We start from the raw sequence: 24,665 nt of genomic DNA, 5'->3' as shown, positions 1-24,665 counted from the left end.
CCAACTGTTTATGGGTGAAAATTTTTAGAGCAGGCTTGACAAAATTTTTAGCCTCCATCCTTTTAGCCATAGGCTAGCATTTTTTAGATGGGCTTAAATGTCATAATAATATGGTAATTCCGTTAATATTTAACATATTAAATATATTTTATAATCAATAAATATTGTGGATTGTTGAGTATAAGGGTCCGTTCACACAGACCGGCTCGGAGAGGAGAGCAGATTTTTATCACGTTGGAAACAGTGTTTTGAGTGATTGTAGTAAAGTTTATTTTTGCATTTGCACCTTTTTTGTCATTAAAAATGCCTGAACGCGCTTCGTGTGAAGTAATAAAAGGAGCCGACCGGCTCCGCTTGCGTGCTCTTTCTCGCTCGCGCAGCCGATCCAATCGTATACGACCAATCAATATCGGCCAATTCCAAGCGTATACGACCCGGTCTGTGTGAAAAGAAAAAAGCAGGCCGATGCTCTCCGAGCCGGTCTGTGTGAACGGACCCTAATGGGTGTCAGAGCAAAGTACACAACTAGTCTCTGTCAAGTTAGTTAATATATTAATAATATTACCTGCGCTTATCGGGAAAAGTAAAATAAAACACGCTCTTTGCAGAAACTTTATAAACCGAATAATTAAAAAATTAAAGTTTAATTATTTTTTTCATACACATTGTCTTTACAAGAGTAAAAATTAGACTAGAGAATTATAACATTTCAATTATGTTGCTTACATGCCGATTATTAGCGAAGCATCTGTATCATCCGTAATAAATATGCCAAGTAGGCTGTAGCTCCCTCACCGTTAACAAAATATAACCTATTGTAACATTACAATTAATTATCGACCTAAACAATGGCAACACATATGACATATTGAATCATTTCATGACTAACACATTGTTCAGGAATCAATGTTGATACATTATAAATTACAAACGTTTAAAAAGAGTGAAACTAATGCTCGCAAATACCAAAAACATCACTTACATTTTTAATTTTACATTATTTGTGTGTTAAATGTGCATAATTTGAACAAGATTATAATGACGGACCCTCTTATTTAGATTAAATTAAACTCTAAGTAAAACAATATCTATCACAAAAACTATCTTTGACAAAGTTTAAAACCAATGTATGGGTACCTTTGAAATGGAATACTGTTTTTTTTATAAATATTTATTTTAATAAACATACATTGAGTCACAACAAAACGTTCGGAAAAGTCTAGAACACATCGTTTTTAGAATTTTCGTAGATAAATACTTAACCGTCCCACAGATTACAATTTAATATAAATACCGCGTTACATATTGACAGTTTCACAGATCAACATCACAAAGATCTCAGTAACAATCCAAGTCTTAATTATTTATAGAATAATAAATAACAAAATCTTACAATATATTTTAACACTACGCTAGACAGATACTAAGCAAATTATTTAGACATTGGCAAAAACGATTAAATAGCGATCCCGCGACACTCGGGCCGGATATACAACACAGTGCCAAATCGTAACAGCCATTAATCGTATATCAAACTTTATATCGAATTCAGCGTTTAACATTAATTTTATTCATTTTAACTCTCAAAACTTTATATCAATGATATTTAACAATAATATTTATTACATACTAATCTACAATAGCTGAACATTATAAAAGCTAGTAACGAGTTATGAAAATTATTGCAATGTGTGCTTGTAGTTTTTAAATGTCAGTTCAAGACTTTTAAAGAGATCACCAATAAGAATAACAGCTTTTTTATTTCATTTCAATGTTAACACGTGAAAGGCTTTATGCCATTCCACTTTGAAAAAAAAAAACATACAAATATTTAGACCATCATAAATACATATAGACAAACCTCAAAACGTAAAATTCACTGTTAATACTTTAGCGTATTTAGGTTCTAATATTGAATTCATTTTTTTTTAATATCGCAATGGCACTCTTAATTTAAAAAAGCTGTTATTCAAAACATCAAAGCTAATTGAGTTTTATTAAAATTGAGATATTTATTTATTAAAAAATATATATATGTGTATTAGCACAGAAGCTATTGAATACAATTGAAAATTGACAATGATTATAAAATTCGTTTTCGACTAAATCGATTATGTAAAAATAATATCTAATATCGATTTTGTAATATATTAATAACGAAAGCTGGACAAGGTATTTGAAGTTTCATTATGTCGGTAGGTAGCAAACAGCTTAACATTCAAATTCGGAACGATTTAAGAATAAATATACTCAATTAAAAGCTTCAAAGCTTTTTAATGACAGTTGTGCACCGACCATCCGTATTAGGAAGTTACCTTTGCCTCTTTTAGTGCTTAATCAATTTTAAAAATATGATCATACACCCTGTCACGTTTGTATTTATTTAATATAAAGCATAATAAATAAACTATAAAATATATTATTTTTCATCTCATTATACCAATGCAAAATTTTCAATTTGGAATGACTTTTAACCAATTTTTTTTTTACAAAAAATATTTATATGGACTATTCATTTATAATTATTCGTCGGAATTGTATCAAATAATTCCGACGTAATTTGATAAAATACATATTGAATCATTAGTACGAAAGATATTACAAAAATGTGCAAATAACATTAAAACATTTCACATTCGAAGGCAGCTGAACGTTAGTGCTAGTCTTCAATCGTTCATACAAAATTTCAATCAAATAAACTAAAATATATTGAAACATATCTATATAGCTATGTATATTAGAATTAAAAATATAATAAAAGAACTATAATACATGTTCAAAACGTAATAATAAATAAACCATTACCCCCACATAACGGTGTGCACTAAAAGAGGCATTTTCATTAATTTTAATTGCTTTCAATTGCTTTGGCAACAAACTCAATGAACCGCTTTCCATATTGTTCGGGGTCGCAAGTTGAAATGCCGTCAACGTTGCTCCCGTACTTCACTGTCTTCGCTGCTTTAGCTGCCTGTAAGTATTAAGGTGGATCGAATTTGGTTCTCTATAGTTACATAAGTTTAATAAAAATACATACCCTACAGTGTTTTTTTTTGTTATTTAAAATAGGTATACATGCTGGAAATTGAGCCACATGATGGTAATTGGTCACCCCAGCCCATAGCCGCCAATGGCACTGTAAAAAACATTAACCATCCCTTACATCGTCAATGCACCACCATCCTTGAGAACTACGATGTGATGTCCGCTTGTGAGTGTAGCTACACTGGCTCACCCTTGAACAGAAACTAAACAATACTATGTATTGCTGTTTGGAGAGAGAATATTTGATGAGTGGGTAGTACATACCCAGACGGGCTGGGACGAAGCCTTACCACCGAGTAAGACTATATATCACCCACAATCGAATTGCTTGAAACTCAGGTACCAGTGACTTTAACAACACTAGGCGGGTCGCCTAGTGTTGTTAATACATGCTATTGGGGCTTTATGATAAAAAAAAATATTTGTTACCTGTTTCTTGACCCCGTAATGCGTCAGTACATCGATTAAAGCAACGAAATATATCTCTTTCTTTGGTGCACCTGTAACATGAAAAAATATACGTTTGTTATTTTAGTTGTAATTGCCGGTGCATTTTTACTGCATTATATATTGATTAGATACAATGGCGTATTTGTTACATCGTTATAACAATTTTATTATTATAACTAAATTCTAGTCTTCTACTGCCCTCCCCCACCCTGTAAATATTTAAATATAAATTACGTATATTTGATGAGCCCATGTCTCATCCTGAGTGATGGTGAGTAAAATGAGAGATCCACTAATTGAGGCGTAGTATGACCACCAAATAGCTTCACTGTTGCTTTTGATGGGGCGTAAGCACTAGCCTTTGTCATGTAGGGTCCTCGTATCTGACATTACTACTTATTCGGATGCTGTTTTCGGAAGAACAATTTTATTGACTTTTTTTAACTAGGGCCGCATATTTCTGACTAGGGCCGCATTATTTTAATAAGCCATTCTAGTTTTAAATCATGGTATTACCGGAACCTTAAGTTCCATAAGCCTCTTCCCTTCTTCTTTGGTTTGAGCGGATTTTTCTTTCTTGGTCTTAACAGTGTCTCTTGGGTAAACGAACGTCGACGTAGGACTTTGTCAGATAGAAGATGCGGTATAAGCGTCGTATATTTATAATAGAAGAATAACACCTACCATCATGGCTGGGAATGGCGTAGATGTCCAGTTCTGGTATGATGCCTTCATAACGCAACGAAGACTGACGACCCAGACCCCGGGGACTGTCAGGAGGAGTGTTGTAACCCCATCTGCATATTTATTGTTAATCATTAAATTATATTATAAATCTAACAAGACGATAAGTATGTAAGTAAGTATTATGACAAAAAAGAGTATGGTTTGAATTAAAAAAAAAAAATAACGCAAATTATATCTATGTATATCTATAGTATAAGACACAAGTAGTATAAGAGTTCATTAAAAGAAATAAATAAAAAATGTTTGCTTTGTTTCTTTTGCGAACGAATCTCTACTCCAGGTGTCCGTGTCCGTGTACGTGATGTATGTGTATACAGTGCGTGCGCGTACTTGTCGCCGTGGTGGCGGTTGTCGGTGTCGGTGTCGGTGTCGGTGTCGTCGCTGTCGGGCTCGGCCTCCCGCTGGCGCGCCGCCTCCGCCTCCGCCTCTCCGCGCCCGCACTCGTGCACGCCCAGCAGCAGCGAATAGTCCATCAGGTGCAGCTTCGTGAGGAACTGCGGATGCGACACAGGGACTCTGATATACCTTTTTTTTTTAACGCTTGAAAAACGCATTACGCGGTTCCCCCGCGGGAACAGTGGGGGGTATGTAGGGTCGCCGGTGTCCAAGGCGCCGAGTGCACCCCGAACATCGGAATACCCACTAAAAAACCAGCGGTACCGTTTCCGTCTTGACGAGGAGCGCCACGGGATCGCTTTCGCATGCTACCGTGGACTCTGATATACTTGCCTAGTGTCGACGATCAACATAGTGCGAAATCAAAAGTAATCAGTAAAATAATGGTTTTACTCTTTAAACCATGTCGGTAACCTGATCATTATTATTTTTCTTTTCTCAATTTCTTATATTTGATATTTTATTTGTACAAACAAAATCTCCACAGATGAGTTTTTAGAATGCGCCACCAACCTTGGGAAATAAGATGTTATGTCCCTTGTGCCTGTAGTTACACTGGCTCAAACCGGAACACAACAATACAAAATATCGCTTCTTAGCAGTATGTATGTTGAGTGAGTGGTACCTACCCAGACGAGCTTACAGGAAGCCCTACCACCGAGAGTTGACCTTGCCTCTAGTGTATAATTAGACATGTTTATGAACTTGTTCTCACCTCTACGTCGGCGGTGAGGGTTTCGAGCAACTTCTCCTTGGCCGCATCACCGATATCGATACGGACGCCTTGCTTGATGAAGTCGTTATCTTTAAGTGTCGGCAGCTCTTTCTCTAACTCTTTCTCTGATGCTTCACGGTCAACTGTAGATCCTTTTAAGTCGTATTTCCTGTAATTATATTTAAGAGTCCATTTAATTTTTTAAATTAATTGTTATCATTTGATATTTTTATGTATTAAATATACAAATCTCTCTTAAGGCATAAAATTTGTCAAATTTTAAAATATATATTATATATGTATATAGGCTTTATTCCAATAAGTATATGTATAATACTGGTCCTTGTCTGTGATTCCACAGAGAAAACTGACAATACTGTGTAGGCTTTCTTCACTAACACATTTAAATAATTATATGACATATTATTTAAAATGACAATATTTTTTTTTATTTTATTTGTGAAAAAATGTTTAGAATTTACATCTGTAATGGTGGTATTGTAACGGGGAAAGGAGTTGTAAGCGGAGTGGGGAGTGGAGAGCTTTGGAGAGTAGAGGATAAGTAAGGTGAGGCGACAAGAGTTCTTTTGACAGTTGTCAAAATGTATTCAAATTGTGACCTTGTTAGTGGAAATGACATTTCCTTTTAAAAATAACATAAGAAAAATAAAAAAAAGGATTTTTAGTTGCATAGTATTAATAGTAATAAAGTTTTATTGCTTAACATAGCATGACATGATTAGAAAGTGCAAGACTTAAAAGCAAGTCACTCTATCGGAGTAATACTATCAGTACTTACTTATGAATATTAAGGTGGTTGGAAAATACATTCCTTGTGGCCACGAGGTAGTGCTCAATACCGTCTACCGTCAACCGGTACATGCCGAGGTACTGCGGTAGGAGAGTTTTTCCATGTCTTTCCACTATATACTGAAAATTTATAATTACTATGAGTTATTCTGAAATCGATTTGTTTCATGTTGATGGTAGGGCTTTGTGCAAACCCATCTGGGTTGGTACCACTTACTCATCACATATTCTAAGGTCAAGCAATGATACTTATTATTGTTGTGCTGCAGTTTGAAGAATAAGTGCGCCACCATACTTGGATACTAAAATGCCCCTTGTGCCTGTAATTACATTGGCTGACTCACCTTTCAAACCGGAACACAACAATACCAAGTACTGCTGTTTTGCGGTAGAATATCTGATGAGTGGGTGGTACCTACCCATACGAGCTCGCGCAAAGCCCTACCACCAGTAAAATGATAAAAAATTGGGATGATTTATCCAAGTGTATGCCCGTTTCATATAGTTAAACCCATACATTTGTTTTATATGGTCAAATCTATAATATGCCCTTTTCGTATAGTTTAAACCAATATGCCGTTTCATATAGTCAAATATATATACCTATCTCGTTTAGTTAAGCCTATATCACTGTATCATATAACAAAATATTTATACGTCCCTTTCATAGTTCGTAGCTTTAAAATCAAATTAAATAAACGTACGAATTGCATCGAGTTGCTAAGTTATTTGTTAATTATAGAATGAACGAGCAAAGTCGAGAATGTACTTTCAAACAAATAAGAATGTTCGAAAAATCATAAAGTACTGCTCTACTCCGAGGTCATCCAAAACGTATAAAATACATAAATAATTTTCGTATTACACGAAACATTTTGGAGGCACAAGTTTCGTATGATAATACATCGAAATGTACATTTCTCCGAAAATCGTAGGCTTATGTGTCATGAGATTAGATAAAAGATATCACTATCTCGTAAGACAGAACAACTTATCAACTATTTGCATTTGAATTGTGTTTATATTAGATCATCATATTTAGTTATAGTCGAATGGCTTAGTGGTTAGAACGCGTGTAATTTAACCGATGATCGTGAGTTCAAAACCAAGCACCATTGAATTTTCATGTGCTTAATTTGTGTTTATAAATCATCTCGTACTTGACGGTGAAGGAAAACACCGTGTGGAAACATGCATGTGTCTAATTTCATTGAAATTCTGCCACATGTGTATTCTAACAACCCGCATTGGAGCAGCGTGGTGGAGTAAGCTCCAAACTTTCTCCTCAAAAATCGAGAGGAGGCCTTAGCCCAGCAGTGAGACATTAACAGGCTGTTACTGTTACTGTACTGTATATAATAGTTTTAGAAGATATGGACAGGAAAATTAATCCAATTTATATTTCATTAACTTCCCTTATTAATGTTTTTTTTCGTTCATTACAATTAAAAATGGATATATAAGATGAATTTCGTATGTATGTTATTATGTATGAATATGTATTTTTCTATGTATATGAGTGAGTGCTTAGTTGCCAGTTATCCGAAATTAGCCATTATTAGCTTTTGTACGATCGTAGTCAGCCTAATATTCACATTAACGGTTTATTCGACTTTTTTTGAGATTTTTGACATAATCCTTAATATGGAATAAGTAGAGCTTTGTCATGATCCTACTTAAAACATTTATAGCATATAATAATGAGAAATATATATGAAATACAAAAATCGAATTCCTTTATTCAATATAGAAGCATTGCACATATTGATAGGCAAACCACAAACTACCATCGGCAGACCTGAGAAAAACCGGTAAAAGAAACTTAGCGGGTCTCCTTTGTCTAAATTTTTTGTTTCATATTTTCAAGATTAGAATATCTATAATCAAAATATTGGGAACGAGATGGCCTAGTGGTTAGAACGCGTGAATCTTAACCGATGATCGTGGGTTCAAACCCGGGCAAGCACCACTGAATTTTCATGTGCTTAATTTGTGTTTATAATTCATCTCGTGCTTGACGGTGAAGGAAAACATCGTGAGGAAACCTGCATGTGTCTGATTTCATTGAAATTCTGCCACATGTGTATTCTACCAACCCGCATTGGAGCAGCGTGGTGGAATGAGCTCCAAACCTTCTCCTCAAAAGGGAGAGGAGGCCTTAGCCCAGCAGTGGGACATTAACAGGCTGTTACTGTAATCAAAATACACAGTTCATAATCATACAATAATCATTTATTGAGATTACCTGAAGCAATCGTGCATAAAGATTACTATAGATACCGTAATCAGTTTTATTTTCAGATGATGACATAGTATGTCATAAAAACACAAACAGAGATTACGGACCATTATATATTATATACAAATTACAATAATATATAATCCTTGTTTATAATATACAAAATTTACATAAACACATGGCCCAGAGGATAGTACATGGATACCGCTGAGTTTTTTGTAATCATCTTATACTAATACTAAAAATGCGAAAGTAACTATGTCTGTTCGTCTGTCTGTTACGCTGTCACGGCTGAACCACTTAACCGAATTTAATAGATATGAAGCAAGCTGAAGCCCCAAGGAGTATATAGGTTACTTGTTTATACTTTATCATTTTTAATGGGAAGTTAAATCGTTAGGAAAAAGTACTGTCTATTTCAAACTCACAGGATGATAGTGTTTAAGGAAGGAATGCATCCTCTCCACCTCCTCCGACGTGAGGGTCTTGAGGATGAAGAGCCTGTCGTAACTCTGGTAGAACTTCGCCCCGGACTTGCCCGACGAGTCGTCCGGGATCGGTTGGGATCTGGTGACAATTCCATAGATAATTTAACATTTTCAATGAATTAATTATAAATACGTTATCTCTTTCTCTAGAGTATAATACTATTGCGTCATAATCGTAGAACAATGTCGAGCTGATGATTTCGTAACATCATTGTATACAATAAAGTTATTTTAATTTTAGAACAAAGGTTTTTTATATAATATGAACGGACTAGAGTAAATTAAAAAATATTATTATAATTATATAAAACCGTATTTGCTCTACGACCATGACCATTTAAATCAAGTTTATATTTACATTGAGTTATGAATGATCACAGACACGTGTATTAAGAGAAGAGATGTATAACAAATAATAATTTATGTAATAAGTATTACATATTTTTGCTAAATATACGTACGTACGTATAATTATATAAAAGAGAGTATATTTCGAATGTTATCTTTATTGAAATTATTGAAATGTTTTACGTACTTACAAATTTTATACAGAAAAAAAATAACTACTTATTCGGTTTTACAATAAAATTATAAATTTTAGAAAGAAGTATATTGATTATACTTATATAATCCAAAGTATAAATAGTCATGTGTTACCAATGATACTCTGTTCAATGAAGACTCAAAATTAAAAAAAAAAAAAACTGTTTATAATAATTGATTAAATTAAAGATTAAGAAATATCACACAAATAATTAGATACAATTCAAAAACGTAACACTTCCTTGTGTTCTTTTGTAACATTTAAGGATTGATATTAAAGGACAGTGTAAAAAAACGTCTTTACTTTATGGCTATTTTTTTCTTGTTTTATACTTCATATATATATATATATGTATATATATATATGTAACTTTTTTTTAATTACATATCATATAACCCCAACCTGAATCATCATCGCCACCGATGTTAGTTAAACCGTGCCGTATTGATATGTGCATGAAGGTATATAATAGCATCTTATACATAAATAATGTAATACCTTACTTTACCTAAGTTTTTTTTTAATGTGTCGTTAATTGTGGCTAATATGCTTACCTCAATATGTATCTCTGTAAAGTGCGTTCATGAATAAACTCGCTGCCATCGTGTAAATAAATAAATACATACATAATTTTAACATTTTGCCATGATTTTGCTTTACGTGTGAAAGGTTTAAGAGTACGGATAAATTCAAGGAAAAAGGGAATAATAAGGATATTTAAAACACAAAAAAAAAACCAAAGGAACCTTGCAAAACTGAATTTCACAATTTCAAAACACACTTCATGACCTTTGAATTATAATTATGAGTGCTCTTTGTTAAGGTAGATGACGATACACAGCGACAGCCGACAGCGTGTGTCCGTGATATGCGAATGATTGCCGTGTCAGTTTAAAGGCACACTAAAAAAATTGTTATTTAAAAAAAAAATCATACAGCGCTTAGTGAAACTCCGCTGACCTCAGTCGTTTAATCGTCAAACCGCGCTTGACGAATTCACTCGCATCGTGGAATATGCCCTCTTGGTGGGCATCGGCTTTCAAATCGCCGACACCGGACGGCGCTGTAGCCGACCGCCTCAGCTTACTGTTAAGCCTCTTCGTCCTCCTCGAGCAGAGGTAGTTATCTGGCTTTCTAAACCTAGGGACAGGATGGGTGGTAGGAACGGGGATACCAGTCCGAATAATATGGGAGTAGAAATAAATATACATAAATATAAAACAATTACATTGTTCGATAGCTTGTTAGCGCTTCACACGTGCGCGGCAGTGACACGATTAGTTTGTAGTTTAGTTAATATAGATAATCCTTACCTCGTCAGCGACTCCTTGTAGTCCAAATCGTCAATACCGAACCTTTCTCTGAGGTTCCGGAAGACTAGCGGACAGTATTCTTTCACCTTAAAATGAGATGGCATGTTTTCTCTGTAACATATAAAGTACATTGTTACCATTACACTCTTAATCTAGTTAAATGACGATATAAAACTTCTTGTTTTTTTTTATATAAGATTGGAAGGCGGACGAGCAAATAGGCCACCTGATGGTAAATGGTCACCAACACCCATAGACTTTGGCTTTGTAAGAAATGTTAACCATCGCTTACATCGCCAATGCGCCACCAACCTTGGGAACTAAGATGTTATGTCCCTTGTGCCTGTAATTACACTGGCTCATTCACCTTTCAAACCGAAACACAACAATACTAAGTACTGCAATTTTGCGGTAGAATATCTGATGAGTGGGTGTTACCTACCCAGACGAGCTTGCACAAAGCGCTAACCAGTAAAACTACTTGAATAAAATATAATTGGATTTTGATTCGTTTGTGTTTTTTTAATTAAACTTGTTCGAGCGAGCGTTGGGAGTGAATTTTCAAAGTCAAACTTGGGTACAACGTGAATATTCAAGGTTTGAAAACATTTCTTCAGAAACATCAAAACTTCTGTCACGTGTTCCATGTTGCTCGAGATTAATTTGTATTTTAATTTATTAAACGAGCTACTAACACGTACATGGATTACACACGCAAGTCGAACAAGAATGTCGCAAAGTATCCGTGCGCTGCTATTGGCCAGCGGCATTAGACGTTTGTTAATTATTCAATAACAGACGGCTTACAACCGTACTTAGTGTAATAAATTTGGCATAAAAAAAATATTGCTTAAAATACTTTACGGCGAGCTAAGCGGGGGAATGGCTAATACTTAAATAAACTTTTCCTACTAAGGTTTGCTTAGATCACCAATTTAACATTGTATACACAAATGTCCTTCAAAATACAATGTATGGTTTGTTGTCCTTAGTATATGAAACTTATATATAATGGTTTATATAGCTCATTGCGATGAATAAGCGCATTGTAATAAAAATATTATAAAAAATACGTTAATCAATTTAGTACATAAATTATATATTTTTACATATTAAACCCGAGATGGCCTAGTGGTAAGAACGCGTGAATCTTAACCGATGATCGTGGGTTCAAACATGTGTGTTCTACCAACCCGCATTGGAGCAGCGTGGTGGAATAAACTCCAAACCTTCTCCTCAAAAAGGGAGAGGAGGCCTTAACCCAGCAGTGGAACATTAACAGGCTGTTCCTGTTACTGTACATATTAAAGGAATACTATAAATACATGTCATTATTTTATTATGCTATTGCTCCATCTGCGTCCTTACGCTTATATTATCGCGTTCATAAAATTACTGAGCAGATGTACGCAACTTTGCGTTCATGTTTGCTTTTGTTTTATAAAAGTTAGGCGGACTGGCAAACGGACCACCAGATAATAAGTAGTCATAGGAGGTATTAGAAATATTAACTACTCGCGAATCGCCACCAACTTTGGAAACTAAGGAGTTATGTATGAGTACTTCTTAGTATAGTTATAATTTTATGAGCAAGTCCTAAAATTATAACTATACTAAGAAGTATCGTTTAGCGGTAGGATAAATGATGAGTGTGTAGTACCTGCCCCGAAAAGCTTGCACACAAGTAATGTCATTCATTTACTAACAAATTTAATGATGATATAAGACGTTAGACGGTAGACCACGTCTGTTGTTCGTTTAAAACAACGATACTCAACCTGCGGCCCGCCGGACTTTTGTGGTTGGCCCTCTTAATGAATACTTTATTTTGAACTATTTTAAATTTCAATGGTTTTTATTAGAACCTAAATAATTTGAATTAAACAACTGCTTGTGGCCACGGACACTGCATAAATCCTTTCATAGTTGTTTAATTTAATTTATAACTATCCCGAAACCTATGAAATCATTATCTAAAAAATTTTTGTTTGCGGCCCGCGAAACCATGACTAACACATATTTGTGGCCCCTATAAAGCAAAGGTTGAGTATCCATGGTTTAAAACATTAAAGGTTTTTAATAAATAAATAACAAACTAATCTCATTTTCATCACATTATATTACTATCTCAATAATATAGAAACAACTTTTGACCGAGTAACCAACGGTTTTCGTGTTGCTTTTATCTGCTTTATATTCGTTAGCATAAGGGGTTCGATAGCTTTTGAAAGTGTGTTTCTGATCAACGCATTGTAAACTCCAATTGAATTTCGGTTAAACTAACTCACTACTGAGTGCCTTTTATGAGGTAATATGTTATTATAAGTAACATTTTATTATATATAATTACATATAACATTTATGAATTATAAGGGTAAATAATATTTCAGTATACAAACAGCTTATATATGTCACTACATTTTATAAAAAAATGTCCCCTCGCCATGTCTGTCTGAACGTGATTAACTCAAATACTATCTAGTAGATGTTTTTCACCAAGAGATGGAATTACACACGATGCAGGTTTAAGTATTTAATTCATATAATTCATTTAGATTTTGTATAAATTGGCTGAAATAAGACATTGATTTTTGAAGATGTCTAAAAAAATCATGCTGCCTGGGAGCCTCACTGTGCTCCGCGTAAACTATTAAAATTATGTATTACAATATAAATATAATGTAGAGCCTTATTCTGACAATGAGAAGCCAGAACGAGTTGCTAGTAAAATAAATTTACCGTAACCGTAACAGCCTGTGAATGTCCCACTGCTGGGCTAAAGGCCTCCTCTCCTCTTTTTGAGGAGAAGGTTTGGAGCTTATTCCACCACGCTGCTCCAATGCGGGTTGGTGGAATACACATGTGGCAGAATTTCAGTGAAATTAGACACATGCAGGTTTCCTCACGATGTTTTCCTTCACCGTAAAGCACGAGATGAATTATAATCACAAATTGAGCACATGAAAATTTAGTGGTGCTTGCCCGGGTTTGAACGCACGATCATCGGTTAAGATTCACGTTCTTACCACTGGGCCATCTCGGCTCTTTTAAAAAATAAATTTATAACCCTTAAATTATGTTTATTACTTTATAATTGACATTGATAATACTATCAAATTATGTTAAAGATATTGACATTATAAGTTTTTAATATAATTATTTGTTCTAGAAAGTACTATTCACTTAATTCTGACTATCAAACCATTAGTTTTCTATGTCTATTATAAAATTAATCATATATTATCTTAGCCTTACAGAATTCTAATGAAGTATAATTTGTAGCGTTTACTTACAATGCAAGTTGCTACAAAAAAATTCTTACTTGTTGAACAAATGATTGTCCACTTTGAGCTTTGAGTAAGCTCTGAAGTCATCTGGTAGCAACATAACTGGTATGGAAACATGGCTTAATTCATTTATCTGCAATAAAACATTTGTTTACAATTTAGTTAATTTTCAGACATTATTGATGAAAACAAAAAATGTTATTTTGTATTTATATAACCAATAGATATAAAGATATTCAAATTTTAATCAATTTTTGTCTGTCTGTCCCCCTGGATTGGGGTAATTTTTCATTTATAATAAATACTAATAAAATTTGTATTTCTGCATTTTATAAATGTGACTTACAACAATGGTAAGGAAAGTTAATTCTATTTTATTTATTATACAAGTCTTTTAGACATTTGTTAGATTGCTTTATCATTACACATGATATTATAAGATGTTGAATTTTTCCAAAAAAGTTTTATATAATGAAATAATTATTTTTCTTAATTTGATAGTTCTAGTTGAGTGAAATAACTATGAAATTACTTAAGCATCAACATCAGAAACAAAAATATAAAGATTATGATTCACAAGTTAATTTCTAGCTATATTTTCCTTGTTCAAAGTAATGTGCCTTAAAACGAAAATACATAAATTTGCTTTCTTTATTCATTTCATTTAATTAAATACACAATCCCTGCTGAAATATATATGAGTAGTAATTGGCTCTTCGTTGAGCTTTTAAATCCTTCAATGTTATAAATATCTATATTTAGAAGACAATAACATATTTTGTTATTGATCATTTGCCAGCAATCAAAAATTTATAAAATACATATAGTATAAAAATATAAGTAGATTGTGTTTTACAGGAAATATTTATAACTTACGAATTTTTAATGCAATAACTGTATTTTTTTTGGGCCTAACATTTAATAATATTTATGTTGTCGCAAGATTTTTTTAGAATAATTAAACATTAAGCGGTCATATAAAAATAACGTAATAAATACCGTGTGATTAACACCCCACATAAAAACAGACAGTAACGGTTCATTAGCACGAAACAATTTCACTTTTTGATGTTTCACGCGAATATGTTTCTTTTTCAATTTGCTCAATCCAGTGTTGGGAACGGACATTTTGGATTTGTTTACAAGAGTCAATGCACAGCCACTTATTATAATTTAGAGGAAATTACAGTAATTAAACCATTTTTCAGCAATACAAAACCAAATAGACTTAAAGAATTTGAATAAATAAGAAATTTATTACAGAAAACTCGACACCCATCAATAGGGCAAACGGCTTTTTGACAGACAAATTATTAAATACAGGTTAAAAAGCCTATTTTTCAGTCGCCATCGGTGCTCTAAAAACAGATAAGAAACTGTCTTATAAAAATTTATGCTAACCCTATTTTGTAAAACTGATTAATATTTTTAAGTACTTAGTAAAGTACTAAATACTTTTATAACTTAAATTTAGAAATAAAAACTCAACTAAATATAGTTTCGTAAAGAATTAAAAATCTTGAGTTTTTTTTATGGATGAATAATTTGTAAATTGGAATTCTGGTTAAACATTCATTGCTTATATAAGTAAATGCTAAGCCACACTTCATGAGCTGGTCTGCTTCTCTTTTTTTTTCTTTGCTTATATTGTTTATTTAATTTTGACATACAGCAGAGAACGTACCTATTTTCTAAATTAGTGTTTCACCTCCTTTTTTACACAACCAATTGATTACTACCTACTCTGCAATCTAAAAAGATAATACAGACCAAAAAGTTCTATTTAAAATATTGTGGTAACACTGATTTCATACCATTGATAAATAGTTATCTATGTATTTATAATTTATTCATAATTAATATTCATTAAAAAAACTGGTTACGTATAGAATTTGAATTTAAAATAAAAAATGAAATGCCTATGTAAGTAAATTATATTAAGTACATAGACAAGTGAATTAATTTGGTGCAGTGAAATTGATGCAAATAATTCGAAGTATTTATTGGGTCTATTTTAAATAAAGAAGAATAATGGGTATTCCTAGTCCCTTTGTTTATTGGGCCCAAACTGATAAAAGTGTATCACTTAAAATTGATTTAAGACATGTTCAAAAGCCTGATATAAGTGTATGTGATAATAATATAAAGTTTGCGGCGCAAGGAGTTGGTGCTCATGGAGATAGTCAATACGAATTCAATTTAGATTTATTTTCATCGATTAAGCCGGTAAGACATTTAAAACTATTATATATATTTAGTGTATTCAAATGTAACTATGATTTGATATAAGATATAGATATTCTGATTATTATCCAGTGTAAATATTCATTATTTTGTGTCAAATATAATAAATAAATTAAATCAAAAGTAATGAAACTTTGTGTTAAACATTTTTCTTAAAAATCTTTCAATGTATCACTTGTTATTTCGTCACATATTCAGTCATATGCAATAACTGGTAATAAAATTTTTACAGGATAATGATGGAAAAGCAACAACTGTCCGAATTTTTGATAACAGAGTAGAAGTAGTTTTGCAAAAGAGCAAGCCAACATGGTGGCCAAGACTTACTGCTCAGCCTCAAAAACCGGCTTGGCTAAAGGTAGCATGAAAACTATTTATATATTTTGTAGTTCATTTAAATTCAAGTCTACAAAATGGTTTAGTTGTCTGCTATGGCCAAAACCTGTTAATTTATTTTCTTCCGACACATAGGTTTTGTTGTGAAATTTTCATTTGCTGCAGAGCATGAGATGAGTTATAAATTATGATTTAGGCACATAACAATTCACTGGTGCTTACCCTGCTATCTAAAGTCTTTATTCACATGTTTTATCCAGAATTAGGCTTATGAATTTATTAGAGTACCAGAATTCAAGGCAACGAACACAATTGATGAAAACGGTTTAGTAATAAATATATAACTTTTAATTTTATTTCTCAATAAATAAAAATGCATGCAAATGTCCTATATGCATTCCTCAACCATTTATCCGATTATGATAAAACTTTGTCGAGGTGATCTATGCCAGAGAGGGCTCTACAACACATGCAAAATTGGATAAATATAAAATACTACTATTCACACAAAAATTATAACTTTTAATGATTGGTAGATTTAATTCTATTTTTATTCATCATTTTAGATAAACTTTGATTTATGGAAATCTGATGACGGTCATGACAGTGAAGAGGAGACTCGCGATGTAATGCTGGACTACCCTGGCATGTATGACAAGTTACAAAAAGAAGAAATGGGCTACAGGAAAGGTTTGATATATTTTTGTTTTATTATATTGATATTGAGTTAAGTAGTGAATTTGATACCAATATTAACTCTACCTAATTTATGTCCATAAACCAACAATGCTAATGTATAAAGTGTCATCTATTTTAACTGAGTTCAAGTGAATGAATACATGTAAATTAACATAATTTTCTTTGACCCCAGCTAATGCAATTAAACAAAAGAATTTGATTACCCACAGAATTGTTAAAGAAATAGTGTATATATTTGTTTAGTTGTGTATTGCTCTTTCTCACTGCCTATCTATTTTACACACACATGCTTACGTGTCTTAAATAAAGATGCCTACAATATGAGAAATTACAAATGTTTTTGAATCTAAATTAGATTTTCATAATAAGCTAATTGTAAAGAAACAAAAGGAATATTAACATGTCCTTTTAGGGTTTATGTGCGAAAGAACAACATGTATGTAGCTTTTTTGGAAATATATGCCCAAAAACCAACCTTGTCCTGCAACCAAAAACATTTACAGTAACAGCCTGTGAATGTCCCACTGCTAAGGCCATCTTTTCTTTTTTTATTGAGGAGAAGGTTTGCAGCTTATTCCACCACGCTGTTTCAATGTTTCTTGGTTGACACAAATACACATGTGGCAAAACTTAAGTAAAATTAGACACATGCAGCTTTCTTCACGATGTTTTCATTCACCGCCAAGCACAAAATTAATTCTAAACATAACTTAAGCATATGAAAATTCAGTGGCACTTGCCTGAGTTTGAACTCATGGTCATCGGTTAAGATTCACGTGTTCTAACCACTGGGCCATCTCGACTTTCATATTTTTATAACATTCGAAACTTATAAAATAATTAATTATCTTATCAACAATGAGCAACAATCTCTATTAATATAGAAAAATGTGATTGAAATTAACGTAATTTTTAAATGATTTAGATAAGATTTGTGATATATTTGTATGCTACTGTAACAAACTCCAATTATTAATAAAGGATAGTTTTTGTTCAATCATTGAAAATGGTGTTGAAACTTTCAGAGGATGTAAAGAAGGTGTATCTGGCCATATACAACCTATGCCAGTTGATTGGATTTGTTTATATATTGTGCGTAATGGCTATAAGATATATAAAACTGGACTATGATTCGGTCGCTGATACATATCAACATGTGGGTTCCGCAATGAAGTTCCTGCAACTCATGATGTTTCTAGAAGTTATGCATCCTCTATTCGGATATACTAAGGTTTGTACGAAATACAGTTAATTTTAAAAGTTAATATTAATTATTAATTTATTGTGTAGTTTAGTTGCTATGTTATCAATAAATGCCTAAGTAACTAAATTACATAAGAAAATTCTAGTAAGTTATTTTGACGGTCCTCCTCGCTGATCCTTGAACCCGGACACAGTAGCATCGCCCGACCCTTACACGTTAATCTCATCGATGTACTCGAAAAAGTATATTTTTCAAATATTTATAATTATTTGTTTTTTTTTTTTATAATTTTTGGGCATACACTTAGCTTCAGTAAATGAGCTTGGCAATTAAAATGTTACCCTTTCTTCTTTAAGGGCAATAATTATAATGGTGATACCGTTTTTATCAAACATGTACCCACAAAACACAAAGCCATTTCTTATGTTAGAAATGAATCTATGTAATGCTAGTATTCTCCACGTTAAAGAGAGAGGTGCGGATATTAGGTAAAAAAATGTAGACTATGGTCCATCCTTGGGATTCAAGCTTGCTTCATACCAAATCTCATCATAATCGGTTCAGTGGTTTAGTTTTGAAAGCGTAACAGATATACAAAGTTACTTTTGCATTTATAATATATATTAGTTATAGTTAGATTATATAAAAAAAAGAATCAATCAAAACTAGTAAGATGCTTATTGAGATTTTAGAAAGTTTTCAATCTATTACAGTCGACTATTCTATTGAACCATGAAAGAAGAAATAAAATATAATTATGTTAAAGTATAAATTTAATTTGTTATTTTTCTCAGGGTGGAGTTTTGGTACCATTCCTGCAAGTAAGCGGGCGTGCATTTGTTCTGTTTGCTATGATCGATGCGGAGCCGAGGATGCAGACGAAGCCAGTTGTATTCTATCTGTTCCTCATGTGGAGCATCATTGAAATTATCAGGTATATTATAACAGCGTTTGTTTACGATGCTTAAGAGATGCCATGCAATATCAATATAATCGCCTCAAGAGACGATTCTCTTAGCAGTATATATATTTTTTTTACTAACCGATGTTAGTAAAAAAAAAGAAAACAATACTGCTAAAAAGATCTCTCTGATGTTTAACGCTAGGGTAGTGACTAGTGTATAATAGCAAAACACTACTTTCAATGTATATATTTAAGTATATTGTTCAATCCCAGTGCATTCAAAATAATTTCAATCTTTGATTTTTTTTATATTGTCATTGGATGGCTTAAAGATATATAGATAAGAAAAAAGATCACTGCCTATTTAAGTCATTACCTTTGAACTAATTGAATGGGCTTGCCATTTCTTTTATTCCACATGACATAGTGATACATAAATATTTTTAGTCCTATCAATTAACTTTTAGGGAAAAGTAAATATTTACTGTAATAGCAACTTTTTTTTACAGGTATCCCTATTACATAATGCAATTGTATAAGAAGGAAATTTATATTTTAACTTGGCTGCGTTACACTATGTGGATACCTCTTTACCCACTTGGAATTGTGTGCGAGGCCACCGTTATTCTAAGGAACATACCTTACTTTGAAGAGACTCAAAGGTTTACTATATCAATGCCGAATGAATGGAATTTCACCTTCCACATGCCAACTATGCTTAAGATGTATTTATTGATTCTTGCCTGCCCAGGATTGTATTTTGTAATGAGTCATATGTATAAATTGAGAAAAATAAAGTTGAAACCGAAAATTGTTATTAAGAAATGTAAATAAGCACATGAATGAAGGACTATGTTAAGTTGCTTATTTTGCTGTGCAGTGTGCACATAGCATATTTTGCGGACTGTTTCTAATTATCAACTCAACAACAAGTGTTTTTATTTTCAATATGACGTAATTGTACACATAATCTAGAAATAAGGCTGTCTATTTTAGTGAAGTAAATGGTAATCCTCTCTTAATAATATTCAGTTCTAGTGAATTCTAAGAAAGACTTCAGTGAATTAAACATTTTTCATTTTTTTCGGTAATCTTAACATCATTACACATCATACATTTCCTCTTTAATTCAATAAAAAATAAGAACAATTAAAAGTAATAAAAAAAAATATACAAAGTAACCTCTAAAATTTTTATTATAATTTTTATAATAAAAAAAGATTTTTTTTATTTATACCGGAATATTAAGTAACACAATACTAAGGAAAGATTCGGCTTATTATTGCTGAATATATATTTTTAAACTATTTAACGGTTTTTTATTTGACGTTATCGTACGCGGAAATCGCGATGCAACCCTACTGTCGCCTAATAAAAACTGCCAGTTTTCTCCGTGAACACAAGGCACAAGGGGGTGTGAGATCTCTGCGCGGCATCATACTGCAGAACTTACCTCATAGTCTCTCGTTTGGATTGGAGATGTCGAAAAAATTATCATGTATGGAAAGGGTTAAACATAACTTGTAGTTAATATTTTATTGGTGTAGGATTTATCCAAACTATATATAAATTAATCTGAATACATAATTATAAGTGTCTAATTATTCATGTACTTTTTAGGATAGACATGTCTAAAGCCTGTAGAATATGTTTTGTCTATGTATTACCAGTTTTTCTAATTGCTTGGTAAAAAAATAGAAAGATTTAACTAACACTATTATTTTATTACAATTGCAAAAAAAAAATAAGTTACTATGAGCATTTTTTTTATAAATTAAATTAGAAGGACAAGTTGGTGTTATTTTACTTTTCTTGTGTTTAAAAATCTCATTTGTTTTTTAATTTAATTAGATTTTATATATTAATAAGAATCAATAATTTTGTTTTTATCATTTTTTACATTTGTTGCAATTATGTTTATATTTTTATATGTTACTAATATTTAAGAAAATAAATGACTTTTTTACCAACAAATTTTTTATTAGTGTATTTTTAAGGATATTTTACAAGTGTGATAAGATTTTATAAGAAATAATTTGCTCACTAATAAATATGCCTTTATTAAGCAACTACAACAAATTGTTTTAGTTCAAAACATGAATACCAAACTGTGTTCACACCAATTGCAACTAGTTACCTTTTATGTATTTAAGTCAGTCATTAAAAAACAGTTTTCATCTACTCTTGCTTCTTCAAAGTTAAATAACTGACTTATATAAAATCCAACTTACATATGAATATTTTAAAAGAAGCAATTAAGACTGCAATTTGATGTAAGCCCTCTTGAACCATTCGACTGGAGAGCTGTGTGCATAGTATTCATGGAAGATGGGCTCCACTAGAGCATCTGGTGGCAGCAGCTTGTATACACGCTCACCGTAATAAGTACCAACCTTAAAAGGAAAAAATTGGCTCAATTTCGGTCAATCTACTGTGAATTAAAATATTTATTTTTCTATGACTATACCTCCCATCCAGGTACATCACGCATAAGTTCTGCTTCAGCGTCGCGGTTCCTGCGTAGCTGTTTCAGGTATTCTCTATCTCTTTCAGCCAACAACATAGGATATATGGCCATTTTGGCAGAGCGCATTTCAATTTCATTTTTAGTGATTTGTTTATTGGTTATATTGTACAAATATATAGACACAAGGGTCATGCCAGCATAGCCAGCAAACATAGCATACCCTAAAAAAAAGTATTATGAATTAATTTATTTTTCAGTGTAAATAATAAATACACTTAGGTAGAGGCACATAGTTGTATTGTACAGAATAAATGCTATGTTATTAACTGAAATGTTAAAAGAAAGTATAAACTAAACATATGTAGTAAATGAAATAGAATGTGAAAATATATTTTAGAATTCTGTAATATATATGTGAAAAATAGAAAGAATGTGTAAAGTCCTAACCTATTATGACGTTACATAATATCATTTCATATCAATAGCTAAAAATGTATGTTTTTTTAAACTTACCACTAAAGTATTGTTTCGCCGGCAGTCTTTTAAATGGAATAGGCTTATAGCCTCCCGGAGGAGGCAAATCTTGTTTTCGAGCTATCTGACAAGCCTCAGCCATTTTCTAAGTTTGACAATAGCATTGACAAATGACAATTGTTCAGAATTCAAACAAATTATTGATGTTAATAAAAATTGTCGCAATTTTGATACAGATAATGAATAAGAATGGTTTTGACGAATCTATTTATTTATTCTAAACGAAGATAAACCAACCTTATGTTTACATATTCCATGCGATTTACTAATAGCTCTGCTTTATTATGCCGTATTTATTTATAGTAAACACCATAACACTTAACTAGTTAAAACTATTTTCATTTAACTTCCAAAATTCCGATTACAAGTTCGCGGACTTTAAAAACTCTATTTTTTCGCGAATCCATGGTGAATATCGTAGATTATTCAAAATCCCGGCAAATTATATCACGTCAATTCAATTTCAAAATTTGTTAATTGGTCTTTACTTCTTTTATGGTTGGAATAGGCCATACAGTTTGTCCCGAAAATAATAGATTCACTCTGCGTTTCGTTTATCTGTTCTTAGCAAAAATATTAAATTAGTGGTCCTTAGCAATTGCCTAGCAACGCATTAACAAATATTTTTAAATTGATTTCATAAAACTTTCTAATATATTAAAAAAATATTTTTTCTTTAATAATGCATGAAGAAGTACAAGCAGACTTACTGGAGCCTCTTGGAGAAGAAACTGAATTGAAAATTAGACCTTTGGAACGCATTAAGCTTCACCCAAAAGCTCCTATTGAACCTTCAGCATACGGCAAAGGAAAGAATTTCAGTAGACCGTGGATTTTACAAGATGGACGTCAAGTACCTGGTCGAGGCAGTGAAATGCGTGATAATTATAAAATTCCTAAAAAATCATCACATACTGAAGGTACTATTACGTAGCGATTAGGGGACCGTTACAAGTGCTAAGCGTTCGAATTTAGATGGACTCGTTTGGTTGCTTATGTTTCTGTTAAGAATTTAAGTGTTTGGTCTAACCAGCTTTTGTTAGACTTTTAGCTGGTGAAATGCAGTCGATCCATGTGATTTTTTAATGAGAACAATGTCCAAGTTTATATGTGGGTATTTGTAATGTCAGGCTTGAAAATAATTACTATTTATACAGATTGTATTCTAACATTCATTTAAGTCTCATTTAAAACTCTACTCCGAAATTACCCTTACTAGAATTATTTTTTTATGACTTCGCACGCGTAAATTGTTACGCGTGCGAAGTCATAAAAATAGAATTATATAATTAGTAAAATTCTCTTTAAGGTATTCGAAAACGCATGCTGACTGATTTTTTTTGGGAGCAAATGCTGGATGAAGTCATTGAGGAATTAGCAACATCACAACCTGTTGACGAATACTGTTCTGAATACGATGCCAACTTCGTAAAAGACAATTTCGAACCACGCAATCTGGAGATCACTGCAGATAAAAATGTAACGAATTACACATACAAAACTTACATAACAAACTAATTTAAAATTAAAGCCTATTTAAGTGCTATGTAATACTTTTTTTTTTGTATTTCTGGCTAAATTAATTTCGTATGCTTAAGAAATATATTGTTATTATTAATATTTTATCAATGACATTTCAGATGCATCTTAAATATCCTTTATACGGAACAGGATCCAGTGCGATAACTTATTACAGCGAGAATATTAAAAAGACTGGACCTGTAAGTTTAAGTAACCTTCCTTGTTGGTCTAGTGATAAGTTTATAAGGCAGATCCTGAGATTCTGGGTTTGAAATCCGGGTCGGATCAATAAAGTTATTGAGTTTTTCAGTTACAAGAATCTCAATAACAGCCTGGAGTTACGAAATTAGTAAAAGTAATAATTATATTACTTTTGTAAGTTGCTTTGGAAAGCACACCCAGCCCTCAAGTGCTGCGGCTAATTTTACTTGTAATATTAATTATAATTTGACTCTATTGAAATTAGCCAACTTATACCGAAATTCGTCGAGAAGGACCTCATTAATGTTAAGTGTAAAACTTAGTACTATCATTATATTTTCTAAATTTTGCAGTAAATACAATCGTTTTTTTTTAGGGAGAAATATTAGAAAAATTCAGGAGATGCCAATATTTTACAAAACCAATGGAAGAGCGATTAGATATCGGTTGGGTTTTGTAATATACTCAAATTAAATTGTTCAACTTATTCAAATGTACTGATTAAACTTTTTTGTCACTTG

General features: G+C 32.3%; 4 protein-coding genes across 7 annotated transcripts; 2 read left to right on the top strand and 2 right to left on the bottom strand.

The window, feature by feature from the left end:
• Positions 1–601: 601 nt before the first annotated feature.
• LOC126773246 (phosphatidylinositol 5-phosphate 4-kinase type-2 alpha) lies at positions 602–15,346 on the bottom strand. Of its 4 annotated transcripts, none has more exons than XM_050494050.1 (11): positions 15,034–15,346; positions 14,070–14,167; positions 10,748–10,858; positions 10,395–10,574; positions 8,831–8,969; positions 6,153–6,283; positions 5,354–5,522; positions 4,573–4,736; positions 4,180–4,292; positions 3,475–3,545; positions 602–2,971 (listed from the first exon to the last, which is right to left on the bottom strand). In XM_050494050.1, the coding sequence occupies exons 1-11, from the start codon at positions 15,160–15,162 to the stop codon at positions 2,849–2,851; spliced, it is 1,428 nt and encodes a 475-aa protein (XP_050350007.1). In that variant the 5' UTR covers positions 15,163–15,346; the 3' UTR covers positions 602–2,848. The 4 variants fall into 4 exon arrangements, with proteins under 4 accessions (XP_050350007.1, XP_050350009.1, XP_050350006.1 ...); XM_050494049.1 differs by lacking the exon at positions 602–2,971 and adding an exon at positions 2,980–3,136; XM_050494052.1 differs by lacking the exon at positions 10,395–10,574.
• Positions 15,347–15,886: 540 nt separating this feature from the next.
• LOC126773271 (very-long-chain (3R)-3-hydroxyacyl-CoA dehydratase) lies at positions 15,887–21,394 on the top strand. Its single transcript, XM_050494092.1, has 6 exons — positions 15,887–16,260; positions 16,511–16,636; positions 17,181–17,304; positions 18,339–18,544; positions 19,312–19,451; positions 19,931–21,394. The coding sequence occupies exons 1-6, from the start codon at positions 16,066–16,068 to the stop codon at positions 20,253–20,255; spliced, it is 1,116 nt and encodes a 371-aa protein (XP_050350049.1). The 5' UTR covers positions 15,887–16,065; the 3' UTR covers positions 20,256–21,394.
• Positions 21,395–21,465: 71 nt separating this feature from the next.
• LOC126773306 (NADH dehydrogenase [ubiquinone] 1 alpha subcomplex subunit 13) lies at positions 21,466–22,547 on the bottom strand. Its single transcript, XM_050494135.1, has 3 exons — positions 22,402–22,547; positions 21,889–22,109; positions 21,466–21,814 (listed from the first exon to the last, which is right to left on the bottom strand). Exons 1-3 carry the CDS (start codon positions 22,502–22,504, stop codon positions 21,677–21,679), a joined length of 462 nt encoding a protein of 153 aa, XP_050350092.1. The 5' UTR covers positions 22,505–22,547; the 3' UTR covers positions 21,466–21,676.
• A 504-nt stretch (positions 22,548–23,051) lies between these two features.
• On the top strand, positions 23,052–24,658 carry LOC126773305 (uncharacterized). Its single transcript, XM_050494134.1, has 4 exons — positions 23,052–23,342; positions 23,732–23,901; positions 24,063–24,143; positions 24,521–24,658. The coding sequence occupies exons 1-4, from the start codon at positions 23,105–23,107 to the stop codon at positions 24,602–24,604; spliced, it is 573 nt and encodes a 190-aa protein (XP_050350091.1). The 5' UTR covers positions 23,052–23,104; the 3' UTR covers positions 24,605–24,658.
• Positions 24,659–24,665: the final 7 nt, after the last annotated feature.

Source organism: Nymphalis io, chromosome 14, assembly GCF_905147045.1.
Source record: "Nymphalis io chromosome 14, ilAglIoxx1.1, whole genome shotgun sequence".
Classification (NCBI taxonomy): Eukaryota; Metazoa; Arthropoda; class Insecta; order Lepidoptera; family Nymphalidae; genus Nymphalis; species Nymphalis io.
This window is presented reverse-complemented; position numbering and strand designations above follow the sequence as displayed.